General features: G+C 57.5%; 1 protein-coding gene across 1 annotated transcript; it reads right to left on the bottom strand.

Moving 5' to 3' along the window:
- Positions 1-12,616: 12,616 nt before the first annotated feature.
- LOC309408408 (BTB/POZ domain-containing protein KCTD12-like) lies at positions 12,617-13,604 on the bottom strand (the record flags this gene model as incomplete). The annotated part of the gene is made up of 1 exon (XM_082004223.1): positions 12,617-13,604. The coding sequence occupies one exon, from the start codon at positions 13,602-13,604 to the stop codon at positions 12,714-12,716; it is 891 nt and encodes a 296-aa protein (XP_081860349.1). The 3' UTR covers positions 12,617-12,713.
- Positions 13,605-13,606: the final 2 nt, after the last annotated feature.

Here is a 13,606-nt window from a genome sequence, read left to right as displayed (position 1 = left end):
GACGGCTTCAGGCTTTGGAAAGATTACACACAGGGTAGTGGAAAAGAGGCTGTTTTGCAGGTGGTGCCGAGTTATTCCAGACATGGAGAGCAAACATAATTGCAAATGAATGGAGTTCCCTCCTCCCCACAGCCCAGAAGCTGGTCTGTGCTGGTAATTAAGGCTTCCCAGGGCTCAGCCTCCCCGTGCTCCCAGCCTCAGCCTTGGGCAGCATCGACCCTTCCCCCTGCAACCCACCCCCGGCGGCACCCCAGGGTCCTGGCATTCACCTGCTTTTGTCAAATCCCCTTTGAAAAAAGAGACATCCGGAGTTGTTCTGGCTGGACTTGCCCCATCGGCCACAGACCTGAGGGTACAACTGGTGGGTGCCAGCCCAGGCTGCTAAAAAGGGAGGAAAGTCAAGCGTGGAGTCTCTCTAGAAACGTACAGTGAGCACTTGCTAATGGCTCAGCCTTGTGAGAAACAGCTTTGAACCTAAATAATTGCCTGCTCTGGGTGCTAAGGCAGCATGAGGAGACCTCGCTGTTCGACACAGTCATTCAGCGGCTGGATGCGTGAAGCATCAGGGCTCCGCTCGCTGCCTCGTCTTGTCCGGTGGCTGACAAAGGCATCCGTCGGGTCATCAACTCAAATTTCCCCATCAGTTTTGCTGCCAGAAGGACCATGTATTGTTATTACTTCACAGGAAACCTTGCACACCATTATTTTACCGTGTGTGATCAGGCCTCCCGTGAGAGAGCTTCGCTCTCTTGGTTTGGCGCCTGGAGCGTGTGTGTGCTTAACGTCCGTCTTTCCACACCGAGTCCCTTTTCTGCTGTGTCTTCCCTGGCAGACGACTAAGGATAACGGCTTAGGTGAGAGCCGCAGCCTTTCCGGGTGACCTGGTGCTCGCTGGGGAGGTGCTGAGCACAAGTGGAGAACCTGAGATACAGCCCAAAGAGCTTCCCCAACCCCACAGAGGGTCTTGGTATGGCACCTCAAAGGGGACCCCGACTCCAAGCCGGACTGTCCTCCCAGGCTGGCAGATCCCTCCTGGGTCAGAAGACGGTTTGCCAGTGGTCTGTCACCCACCCTGAGATCCCTTCAGTCTCTTCGTGCCCAATGCGTGACATGCCCGTGGCTGATCTACCTCCCCAAGTCCACATTAAAATACACACTGACGGACAGGTCCCTTAGGAAAAGGAGCGTGGGTGTCTCCAGAGGTGTCCGCGGGGAGACATCTGCACCTCTACCGCCTGCGAATCCCCCGGTGTTAGATGTCTAGAGGTCACCTCCAGGCAGGCATCCGACCCTCCCGCGCCGCTCGCTCCTCTTGCTGGACTACTGAAGGTGCTGGGGACAACCAGGCTTTGACATCCAAATTGAAGATTGTGAAGCTGGAACCGATCAATCTACTTGGTTACCTGAACTGCCAGCTTCGGGCACGTAAATAATAACTTTTTGGCAACGGGTCCATTTTGAAGCTGCAACCTCAGCTGTAACCAGCCTCCCTGCTGACGCTGGCCTCGCATCGGTAGTCCCCTTCCTGCTGGAGTGTTGATGTGCGGAGAAGGGGGTGACCAAGCTCCCGGGGGACACTGTCTCCTGCTGCTTGCCCACCTCTCCCGGCCAGCTGCCAACTTCCAAGGACGTGGTCCATGCTTTGGCATTGTAGGACCAGCTATGCTCTTCTTAGCCCCCTCCAAGTTTTTCATCCAAGGCCTTGCTAATTATCTGAGAGTACAGAGCGCTGCTGATCTTATCGTTGGTGGGACGTACATCTGCGCAGAAGGTCGCCGTGACCACTGCTAGCCGCGGGATGTCCGTGATTTTGGCCATGAACACGCAGGGAAGCCTCCTTTGCCCGGGGTGGGCTGGGGAGCCGTGCGCGTCTCTCCTCCAGGAAACCTGCAGCCCCTTCCTGGTGACTTGTACCAAAAATCCTCCTGCCTTTGTGTTGTTACGCTCCCTCCTGCCCTTTTTTTATCACAAGATAATTTTGGGGGAAAATAATTGCTTCCGGTGGAATTTTTAGCGGATTTTTAATGATTAACTACACAACGAACCCCAAAGTTTCTGGAATAAAAAAGGTTTAAAGATGGGAAGGGAAGGAGCAATCCTAGCTAGAGCTGACGGCAAGTAGATCGAAGCCTTTTAGTTCCTGGAGACTTCCAGTGTTCCTGCATCTCCCGCAGGCTTGCCTGTTTCCTGAAGTCACCTGGAGCCCCCTTATAGCTTCGCTTCCAGCGAGACCCAGCGTTACTGGGGGCCAGGGCTGGGATTTCTGGAGCCCAGTACTGACCGGTGACGCAGGACAGCGGGTGTTGGCTAGAGGTTGAGTGTGCCCACGTGCCACGGGAGCCTTCCGGGAGCTTCCGAAGCCACTTCCGAGCAGAAGGAGACGCTGCGGCAGGACTCGGCGGCGGTGGGGAGCACGGCCAGGAAGAGCCGGGGGGGTGAAGGTCAGCCCCGGGTGTCTGCCAGTAAACCTAAGGGCAAGGGAAGGTTCCCTGACTCCCGCCAAGAGACAGGGCGGTTTGTCCTTCCTTCGCACGGCACCGACCAAGGACCTCCGCTCCCGCAGAGGGAGCGAGGGGGAGAACTGCCGATGGCGAAGGTCCCGGCTGCCGTCCTGAAGCACTCCCGGCAAACGCAGCGATACCCCGTCACGGGGAAGCAGCTTTGCTTTCCGTAGCCTGCAGAAGCGCCGTTCGCGGGGAGGTGGCCTGAGCGACAATGCTAAATTGGGGGGGGGGGGAAGGAGGGACAGGAGCGTGGAGATATTTGGCGTCAAGGCACCAAGCCCTTATCGTAACCTCGACGTGCTGGGTATGTGTCCAGCTTTCCAGCACGCCGAGGAGTGCTTTCCTGGCCTGTTTTGCTAGTGTGACTTCTAAAAGACTGGGAAGCCTTCCAGACTAGGACCCGGGGACTTCAGTTCCCCTGGAGCAGAATGATAGTTAAAAGGCTGCAGCGTGGGGCTTTTGTGTTAAATCCTCTCCAGGCATGCAAAGAACAATAATATTTTGGGAACGCCCATTGGGAAACATTGGCTGTACCCTGGGTTTCTTCAGGTTTGGAGTTGCTCCATTAAAGCGACTGAAGTCAAACGAGACGTTTCCACTCGCGCAGATGAGAAGCTGGAAACCCAGCTGCCTCGTACGCGAATTCAAAAAACGCGAGTTCTACAGAAAAAAAAAAAAAGTTACAAATGTCAGGGCTGCTCTGTCTCTCCGCCTGCTCCAGAATCCCTGGTAAACGCAGGAGTTTTTGGAAATACCCGGGCACAGGCTGGCTCCCCCTCCGCAGCGTGCGGCCAGCCGGGGGACCGCCCTGCTTTTTAGGGTGCCGGACTTGCTGCCGCAACCTCCGCATGAACGACACGTGAGAATCGGGTCCCGTGCGACCCGAGGCAGCCAGTGGAGACACCCCATCCCCGGGGAGACCTCGGGACAAGCGGCGTCCGCGGCGGAGGGCTGCGGCGCTGAGCTGGGCAGGGTGGAAGCTTTGGCGACGGGAGGGTTGCGAAACCGTTTCCTGTTTACTTGTCTCTTGCCTTTTTTCTCAGTTCGCTACGGACTCTACCTACTAAACCGTTGCTTTTACCAGCAACGCAGGGGGAAGCCCTGGCCCCGCCGCCCCGTTGCCTCCCGTCCGCCTCCCTCGAACCAGCCCAGCCCCGCGAGGACACGGCTGCATGATGTGCCCGTCCTCAGCATCCCTGCACCGTCCGCGTGCAGCTGGAAAAGCCCATCCTCCTGGGCCCTTAATGGCATTTAATCCTTTGAGTTGATTAAAATAGTATATTAACCAGAAGACTCGGGCGTAATGGGAATACTAGCTAAACGCGGGGCGTAATCGCACGGAGAGCTGAGCTTCACTAAATGAGCGGTAATCCGTTGTTCTACTGCAGAGGGGAAGGATTAGAGCATTATTCTCTTTTTTTCGGTTGAAAGCCTCAGCTCTGAGGAAGTGATCCCCAGCTGGGACAGAACAGCATCACTCGGTGGGTTTCTTATTAAATAATACCGTGGGGATCTGGGGCTGTTTTAAAACAGGTTGGCTCACGAAGGCGAAGGGCCCTCTCCGTGCTTGCTAGCTTCAGGCTCCCAGGCGGAGAGGGGATGTGGACAGGCTGCGCCCTGCGTTGCGCTGGAGCCGGCGTTTCGCGGTGGCTCAGGGCGAGGGACGTGCCGGGGTATCGCTTCCATCGCCCCCGGGTGAGCTTGGCTCTGCAGAGCCGCCCCGGGAAGGAGCTCACAGGACTGGTTTGCCTTGCGCCGCAGGTTGGGGAAACTGAGGCAGGGTGAGGCCCATCCCGGCAACATCCCTGTTCCACAGCGGGATGTGTCCCTAGCGCTTGCCACGCCGCTGCCGCCGGCGCTGGAAGGGAACCATTGCCCCCACGGGAGAAGCAGAGCCTGGTGTACCCAGCAAAGCGCAGACCCGCTGGCTGTGCCCGGGCACGCCACGAGGACCCTTGCTCCTGTCTTTCCCTTGCTCCTTTCCCTTGCTCCTGTCTTTCCCTTGCTCCTGCCGCTTTTTCCTCTGCAGTATGCCCCGCGGATCAGTGAAGAGGCAGAAGCAGCAGGAGTCCTGCTTCGGGTTCGCTTGACCTTGTCTCTTTGGGCACTTGAGGGCCATGAAATCTTCTCTGGCTGCAAGTATCTGCTAATCTGGTGCTGATAAACACGCTCCGTCTAACCCTGAAGCACAAGGCTGGGTTAAGGAAAACTTGACTTTTTTTTTTTTTTTTTTTTTTACAGTTTCCTTTATTTACTTTTTTTGCCCTGGAGCGTTAAACATTTATGCCTTTGTTTGGTTTTTGGTTCTGAGCCCTCCCTTTGTCACGGAGAAGGGCCCTGAACTCAAAGCCAAAGCAACTCGAAAGCTGAACTTCTAGTGAAGTCGCAGCTTCCAGCGCAGCGGCTAGCAGAGGTCCACGAGCCTGGCCTCAAGGGCCAGCAGCGCCCGGGCTCTAGCAGACCAGCACGCAGGCGCAGGCGTTTTGGGGCCGGGGGGACAGCATCACGTCCTTGTACCAGCACAGAGGAGTCGCCAGCCGGGGCACAGCAAGCAGCGTGACCTTTGCAGGTCAAACGGCAGCCCCCCAAACCCAGGAGGCTGAGCTGCACCCCTGGGCGCTGCCCCCCCCGTTTAGGGAGTCTCTGTCTTTTGGGGCGGCGGCAGGGAAAGAGGGTCCCGGCTACGCCACCTCCGCCCCATCCCCGGCCTTCAGGGAGAGCTTTGGAGGGGCAGCCGCCCCTCTCCCGGCGCCCTGGGTGGGATGGGGGGAAAGCTAGCTGCGAGGGGCTTTTTGGGGAGGCGGTGGTTCCCCCGCCCTCCGTGCCCGTTGGTGGGATGCAGCAAGGGGAGGGCGGGGGTAGCCCCTGTGAGCGCCGGCGGGCACCTCTCCCCGGGGACAGGGGTGTTCCTCCTGCCCCTAAAGGGTAAAACCAGCCCTGCGGCACCCAAAAGTGCTCCTTGTCCCGTGCCCGGCCCTGGTTTTGAGTGGGGATGGGGAAATCTGAAAATGCTGGGGATAAAAGAGTCCACCGGCCCCTCCAGAGGAAGGGGCCAGCCTACCCCAGCCACGCTGAGCCCTGGGGCTCTGCTGCAGCCGGGAGCTGATGCTGGGGAGCCCCGAGGGGGAACAGCAAAGCCTCCGTTGTTTTTATCGCTCCTTTGTATGGGAAAGTTTCCCCATCCTCCGCAGGGAGCCTCCGGGGCTGGTCCTGCCCATCCCTCCTTCATGTCCCGCTCTGCCGGGAGCACCGAGGTTTTATAGCCTCCTCCGCGGAGCACGAGGGCCCCTCCAAAAGCCCCGGCCGGCGGGCGAGCCCCGCTCCCCGGCTCCGGGGACCCTCGGCCGGGCTGTGTGGTGGCTCTGCGGCTGCGTGCCCCGGCGCTGACTCGTTGGGACGGCTCTGCAGCAGCGGGACCTGCAAGACTCCCAGTGCCCTCCCATTGAGCTTTACTCTGGATTTTATGTTCCCTTTCCTTAAATAAAGAAGTTCTTGTTTTTAGAAACCCGCTCCTTTGTCCCACTGATCCTCCTGCTGCCTCTTCATTAGGGACTTCTTCTGTCAGAGGTGCCACCGCCTCTCGCCAGGCCCCGGCCAAAGGACTTGCCGCAGAGTTCTGCGGCGGAAGCGGCTCTCTTGCAGGCCTCTGGTTAGCTGGTTACCTGGTTAGCTGGTTATCCCCCACTAGCAGCACGGCCTGCTCACGCCTGCCAGACTGCTGCCCGCCTCAGGCTGCACCTCGGGCCCGGATGCCTCGCCGGGCTCTAGGGATTGCCCCTAACCCCTCTGATCTCGGGGGCTCCTTTGACCGCGCGTCTTGGTCAAACCGTGCTGCGACGGAGGAAGAGCCGGTACAGGCGAGGCGGAGGTGCAGTGAATGTCCTGCAGGCTCAAAGCAGAAGCCTTAAGCACCTGAGCGTCCTTCATCTTCCGGCTCTGCTCGGTACCTCGGTCCGTCTCCGCAGGGGACCTGTAAATTAGAGGCCGGTGCCCTCCAGGGCTCGCCAGCTCCCGCACGGGCTCAGCAGGGCGCTTGCCCGTGGAGCTTGCAGAGAGCAGGGAGCCCACGAAGTCTGTTTTCTTGTGTGGTTTTGCTGCTTAAGGGCTGAGCTCATGCTCTGGGCAGAGGGGAGGGGGCTTTGAGGAGGTCTGCTGTACCCCAAAACTCATTTTCACACGACTGGCAGGCTCCTAAACAGCTGAAACACTGCCAGGTTGGAGTGAAAGTGGCCCACAGATTCAGGTCCTTCAAGAAAAGGGAAGGAACACGCTGTGTGAGGTTACACAAACCTTTCTCCTTAAGAAATTGAGCTAAAGCCGTCTCGGCACTGGGGGTGGCTTTCTCAACGTTGAAGGGACGTGCACTTTAGGGCTGAGCAGCCTGCAAACTGGGCTCACTGAAGGCTGGGAAACGCAGGCTGCGCACCCTAAGTCGCATCTGAAACTTGGCTTCCGCATGTGAAATGGCCCAAAAATCTACAGCACCCTTCTTGCACGCTTGTGGCGGGAGGGGGCTCTTCTTCCCAGCCATGGTCCCAAGGTGTCCACCATCGAGCTTGGCCTGGGTGGGCTGCGCCGCTGTGGTGGCTTTGATACGGTTCGTCCCCTCAGGCGTGGGTGGCCTGGGCTCAACTGGGCAGAACATGCGCCGGACCTCAGGTCCAGAGAGAGAGGATGCAGCGCGCTCCTCTGCCCTGCCTTCCCACAGAGGTCCTCTAAGCTATGGTGGGAGAGGACCACGGCAAGACCAGGCTCCATCTCGCTCGCTCCAACTCTCGGATCATCCCTGCCGGCTCGCCCCGGTCAGCCAGAGCTCCTGAATTGATCCGGGAAGGCTGGGCTCGTACCGCTCCGCCGGTACCACCGGCCAGGTGGTTTCTGCTTTCCGTACAAACGCCCTTCTTCACGCTGCTGGCAGGAGGGGCTTTTTGTGTCCCTGACCAGGATTGCCGGAGCGCCTGGCACTCGACAACATGCCCTAAAGAGCTGTCTTTACCCTCCGTAGCTGCTGCCTGCTTCTCTGCCTCCCGTTGAACCACACCATCCGATTTCGGGCTGAGTCTAGCAAACCGCGGGGCTGAGTTAAGTTTTCTATGCTCTAGCGTAGCCTGTGAACAGGAAGAAAATGTGTTTCTCATGGCAGATTTGTCCTGCTGCCCCGGGGCGTTGGGGCCTAACGTGCCCTTCAGCGTCACGTTAAGGATGCTGTTGGCAAAGTGGGCTCTGCACCAGATTACGTGGCCTGGAGAAGGGTAAGGAGGGAGAGGGAACAGACATCTGGGATGCAGGGGTTGTGCTGTGGGCTCAAATATATGACTTAGATGAAGTCTGGTTAAGTCTATTTGCAAGAACATATTTCAGTCAGATACTGTACAGCTCTCCTGGGGGGGGTGGTGTGATAATTCCCAGCCATCTGCCGCTGAGAACTAAGCAAAACTTTTTTATCTGCGAGAGCCTTTTAAGAAAACCGTCTGCACGTCACGAAGTCACAGTGTCTAACCTGCTTTAGCTCAGAACAAGCTGTCAGCTCAGGTTGAACAAGCTTCATTTGGCAAAGTGCTCCCGCAGCTCTGCGCCAGCTGCCGGAAGGACTTACCCAACCCAAAGCATCTTCTGGCCCTCACGACTTCCAGCCAAGGCAAACATCGGCTGCTCGGCTGCATTGCCTCTCCCGGAGGCCCAGAGCAGAGCCTGTCCTCTCGCCTCCTCCACGTCGCAGCCCACTGGTGTCAGCTGCTAAACTGAGCCCAAAAACTTGTTTTGTTATACCCTTTCCTACAGAAAAGCACCCGGGCTGCAGCTTCTGCACCAAAAATCGGAGAAACCCCATCCCTCGGATAGTTTTTCTCGGTGGTGCATACCCATGCTGCTAAAGGTAGTTTTTGGGGGTTTTATTTTTCAAATTAGAAGACACCGGTTCCAGCTTCCAGCTAGCGCTGCTTCTACCCTTTCTGTGCCTCTCGATCCGTAAGTCCTTCGCTATCTCAACGCTGCACTCAAGCCAGTCGCGATCGGCGTGGAGCGCTGAGCAGCCTGGGCTTCTCAGGTCTCCCATGGCAGGACAGGATTTCTAGACTGGGGACAGGGCTTTCTGCATCTCCCCTCTAGCCTCCCTAATCTTCTGGGCCCCACGGGACTCGTCCTCTTCCCAGACCCCCAGCACTGATCTGCTCCACCCTTGTTGCCTCCCGGCTGCTGGCAGGATGGGGAGGGCTCAGCATCCAGGGAGGGCTCAGCATCCGGGCAGGGCAGGACTTTTCTGCCAGCCCTTAGAGAGGGGCTGAAGGCAGACTTAGGAGAGAAAAGGTCTTCAGATGTTCTCTCGGGATGGCAGAAGCGTCTGATGGAGGCAGATGGGATTTGGCTTTTCCTGGTGGGGGAAGCTCAGTTCCTGCGTTTTTTGTGCAGAATGAGGTGCTGAGCAAGTAACCGGCAATTTGTGGGCAGGGTGCTCGCCTGGGAACGCAGACCCAGCCCGAGCTCATGTTCTGCCTCGTTTGAACGAAGGATATTATTTGGGGATGGATGATTTTCTGGGGATCTCTAAATGAAAGGGTGAGCTTCCCCATCAGAGGGAAAACAAGCTTTTTGAAAGCTTCAAGACCTTTACGAAAACTTTGGTTTCTGGTGAGGTCAGCAGCTGCTGAGCTTTGCAGTGAGACCAGACGCCTTCCCAAAGGACACTCTCCCCCACCACGGTCCACGCTCTTCCACAAGGGACCCGCTGCCACGCGGAGACCCCCTTGGGAGGTTGTGGGTTTCTTAGGCTACCCTAAAAACCATCCTCAAGGCCAAGGTCATAGGTGGTCTGGCATCTGGGGACGAGCCAGCTCTAGCTTGGACGCAGCCCCCACCTCTCCTTCACAGCAGGACTCCCTTCCGAAAAGCCGATGACTGCTCGGTGCAGGTCAGATTAAAATAATCACGGGGATCCCTCCTGGCCCTGGGCTTTTGCAGACAACGTGACTAATCCCCCAATGCCCACGCAAACCATCCCGGCTGCCTACGGGTGCGCACCGCAGCCTGCCTGCCCTTCCTTGGAGGTGCCAGCCCTCCGACACCGGAGCGAAGCCACCCAGGGCTGAGCTGGGGGCAGCCGGCTCCTCTCCGAAGCCCCGGGCCTGCTGTGCACGCGGAGGGTCTTCACTTACAGCTCCTAGATGGGAGCAGGCGGCTGCTGCCAGCACCTCCAGCAGGAGCCGATGCCACGGTTCGGTGCAAGCTGGGGGCCAGCGCCTTGACCCGGGTGAAATCAGTCCCTGAGGAGCAGGGTCATGCCTTTTTTTTTGGGGGGGGGGGGGGGGGGGGGGAGGGAAGAGAAAAAAATCAGCTCAGTGTCCAACATCCAGGGCTGGCGGGAGGGAAGGAAGATGAACAAGCCTTGATTTTTCCCTCGCGTCCCCCACGGGCATCCTGGATGGAGGGAAATGCGGACGGGAGATTACAAGCTCAAGGGCAGCTAAGTAGGTCTGGGTGCTTTGAAGAAGCCCAAGCCAGAGACAGGCCACGGCAGGCCAGCAGGCAGCTCGAGATCTGGAAACACACGGAAACGCAGGCATGTTCTCAGGAAAAGCCAGCAAAACAGACAACATCAGGAAAGTGCCTTCTGCAGGGTCTCCTTGAAGTCCTGGAGACTGAGGGCGCTTCCCGACGTCCTTCAGCCACCCCCTTGCTCTTTTTTCTTTTCCCCCCAGCTCCAGTGACTTGCCACGATTGTGCAGAGGATGAGAACCTCAAATAGATGTTTTTCCATCCCACCCTTTCTCTGCACACGGTCTCTCCTAAGGATCAAATTAACCCGGTTCTCCTCCCAGCCATGGGCAGCAGCAAAAGGATGCTCTTTCTGTTCCTAGATATATGCGAAGGAAAGCAACAGCCCCAAGTTTGTTGTGTTTTTGTTGAGAAAGATCTCAGCAATAGGTCTCCCTTTGTTGAGATAGACCTCAAAAAAAGTTTCCCCCCCGCCACAGAGTATCGGTTTTCATGAAAACCGTCAGACTCTAAAATGATTCAAAAGTACATTCTTTCGCTCTGATCGTATGTATCACTCGGGGTATTAAGTTTAACAGCCCGGATCACATAACCTGGCAGATCAAAACCACCTAAATGTTGACTTTGCCATTATGGTCTCTCCCTCAGGAAAAATGTTTCCTCCTGCGAGATCAATTTTTCAGTCCAGTTCCAGAGGGGAAAAGCAAACTGCAAATCACCAGCATTTCCTCACACAACAGTAATTTCTTTTTTCCAATCAGTCCTAATTAAAAACGATCAGAAAAATCTTCAGTTAAAAAAAAAAAAAATACAAGCAAACATGGAGTGCATGTCCCTTCCCCCTTTATTTAAAAGGTTTTAATTATGTCCTTCAGCCTCTCTCTCTCCCCGCAGAGCTCAAGTTCCTTTTTCTTTTATTTTTTAAAGCTGGTTGTCATTTCCTCTTCAAAATGCTGTTGCAACGAGGAACGGGCCCTTACAAAAAAAATATGTTTTCGCCTTCCCCTTCTTCAGGGGGAGAGGGACTGTAAGCTGTAAGCTTTTTTGCTCGCCCTGCGTGCCAGAAGACTGCAGCCCTCCGGGGAAGCCAGCCACAAGGCTTCCCCCCAAAGGAAGCCCGAGGAGAAATGTCCCTTCGGCCGGCGAGGCCACCCCTCGGCTCCCCGCACCAAGAGCTTCACGGGGCGGCCGGAGGAGCAGCCGGAGGTGGAGGAGCGGGGACGGGCGGTGGGCGCAAGGGAGCCGAGACCTGGCAGAGCCTCGGAGAGGGAGCAGGCGGGCGCGGGCAGCGGCTGGGGACATGGGGGTAGCTGCCGCAGGCGCCGACATCTGCAATACGAATAAACGGTAATCCTGGACCCGAGCGCTTGCGTCGGCATCCCCGCGGGGACGCGCTGCGATTCCGCCCAGCTGGGACGGGGGCTCAAGGAGGAGGAGGAGGGTCAGAGGAGGGCAAGAGGGCTCCCGTGAGCTTGTCTTGCTTTCTTCCCCTCGTCATTTGAATCCTATACTAAAGCGCGTTGCTCCCCGCCCCGTGCCAGCGCCCTTGTCCTGCTCGAGCAGCACCTCCGGGCGCACGCGGCCAGCACCACCTCCTTCGCACCCCGGCCCGCGAAGAGGGAGGAGAGTCGTTTTTGTGCCTTTATTACGCATCGCCCAGGCATAGTAAAGCAGCGGCCGCCAGACCCAGGCCTTGGAGAGCTGTGATGAGAGAGACCTTCACAAGAGGTTGCCAGAATGGCAAAGATTTTCATGTCGGGCAAAGATGCCCTTTAATCTGGGAAGTCGTGGCTGCGGCTGAGCCCCGCTGCCGCCCACCGGAGCGACCCAACCCCAGACCCCTGAAGCCCACGTCGCTATCGTACGCCGAAGGACAGATGAAGGTCCTTTTTTCTGGCAGAACCCCAACTAGTTTGAGAGATGTATAAGCATTTTACACCCTACAGCGTGTAAAGCCTTCCCCGCTCCCCCCCACCTCCCTCCTTGTGTGCATGGACAGAGTAACTGTCTCTCCGCCCCCTCCCACCCCCCCAAAAAGAACAGCCCCAAAGCATCCCAGAGCAGCAGCGATGCTTCGAATCGGAACTGCAAACACAGGGTGTGTCTTTATCCAACCTTCCCAAGCACTGACAGTCTAAACGCTAAGCTGCTTACATGGGCTAATGGCAATATATCCATGCTGCGAGGCTTCCTCCTTCCACCCCCCACCCTTCCCCTCCCCACCTTTCTCCATGTCCTTAAACCAAGGTGTTCTCACTTGAACCCCTTGGCAGATCAAACGCAGTGCATGCGGCGTGTTCCCGGGGAGCCGCACAGCGTACAGGGCACGAGAGCCAAGTTCAATGTCCAACACAGACAAGCTCATCCAGCTGCAGGAATCCCAACCCAGCGCACAAGTCCGAGGTATCCCTCCCCACCCACCCAAAACACCTACACGACAGTGTCCAAGTCCACACATCCGGGGAGGGTTGGGAGCTACAGGCGGCTACTGCAGAAGTCGGAGAGAGGGAAGAAGGTCGGCAGCTGCTACAAGGAAGAGCTGAACGGGTTCAACGTGGAGGAAGGAGGGGGGAAAAAACCCAAGAACAAACTTAAAAGGAGGCAAAGGGGGGACGCTGGGGCTCGGGGGTTGGATGTCTACCTTCTAGGCAAGAGCCAGCACAGGAGAGGAAAAGGGGAGCTGGTGTTTGGTTTGTGGGGTGGGTTTTTTTTTTGGTGTCACTCACGATAGAAAACATATTCGGTGTAAGAGGTCCAGATCCTGTCATCTGTCTGGTCATGGGCGAAGGCACAGGTGCCCGTGGAGTTGCAAGCCACCATGTGGAAGCCTGCATCAGCCAGTTTATCAAAGGCTTGCTCCAGGAAGGTGAATTTGAGGTAGTACCTGGAGGTGTACCTCTCCGGGGGCCTGTCTGGGTCCCTGCTCTCGTTCAAGGTATCCCCAAAGACCTCCTTGGCCAGCGATGTCTTGCCGCAGACCATGATCCGTGCCACCCTGCGGAACTTGGCATCGGTCTGGCTGTCCCTGCCCAGGGTGTAGGAGCCCCGGTAGCCGATGGTGATGAAACCCGCCCTGCGGACGTCAGTGCTGGCAGCCCCCGCGCCGGCGGTGACGGTACCCCCAGGGCCACCAGCCACAGCACTGGGCAGCGTGGCGCTGGCAGAGGTCAGGCTGCGGGTGGCATCTGCATTGGGGGAGAGCTCCTCCGGGTCGCTTTGGCATGGGTCGTCACCCAGCGAGTTCTGCTTGCTGAGCTTGGGGGCTAGCATCTTCACAAGCTCCGGCAGCATGAAGTACTCGGCCTCTCGCTGCAGGCGGCTCCTCTCTGGGAAGTGGTCGGGCAGCACCAGCTGCTGGTCCCTCATGTAATCCAAGATGTAGCGGAAGAGGAAGCCATCCCGGTCCACGAAGAACCGTCCCTTGCTGTCGCGGGCCAGGGAGCGGACATTCTTCTGGGTGAACATCTCCCAGAGGAGTGAGCCAGGCACGCTGACCAGGGTGGGGTGGCGGGTGATGTAGACTTGTCCACCCACATTGAGTTCAATGATCTCGGGGAAGGGGAAATCCTCGCTGGGTTTGGCACAGCCCGCGTTGTCTGCCAGGGCCATAG

Source organism: Phaethon aethereus (assembly GCF_964289735.1).
Source record: "Phaethon aethereus genome assembly, chromosome: 10".
Lineage (NCBI taxonomy): Eukaryota > Metazoa > Chordata > Aves > Phaethontiformes > Phaethontidae > Phaethon > Phaethon aethereus.
This window is presented reverse-complemented; position numbering and strand designations above follow the sequence as displayed.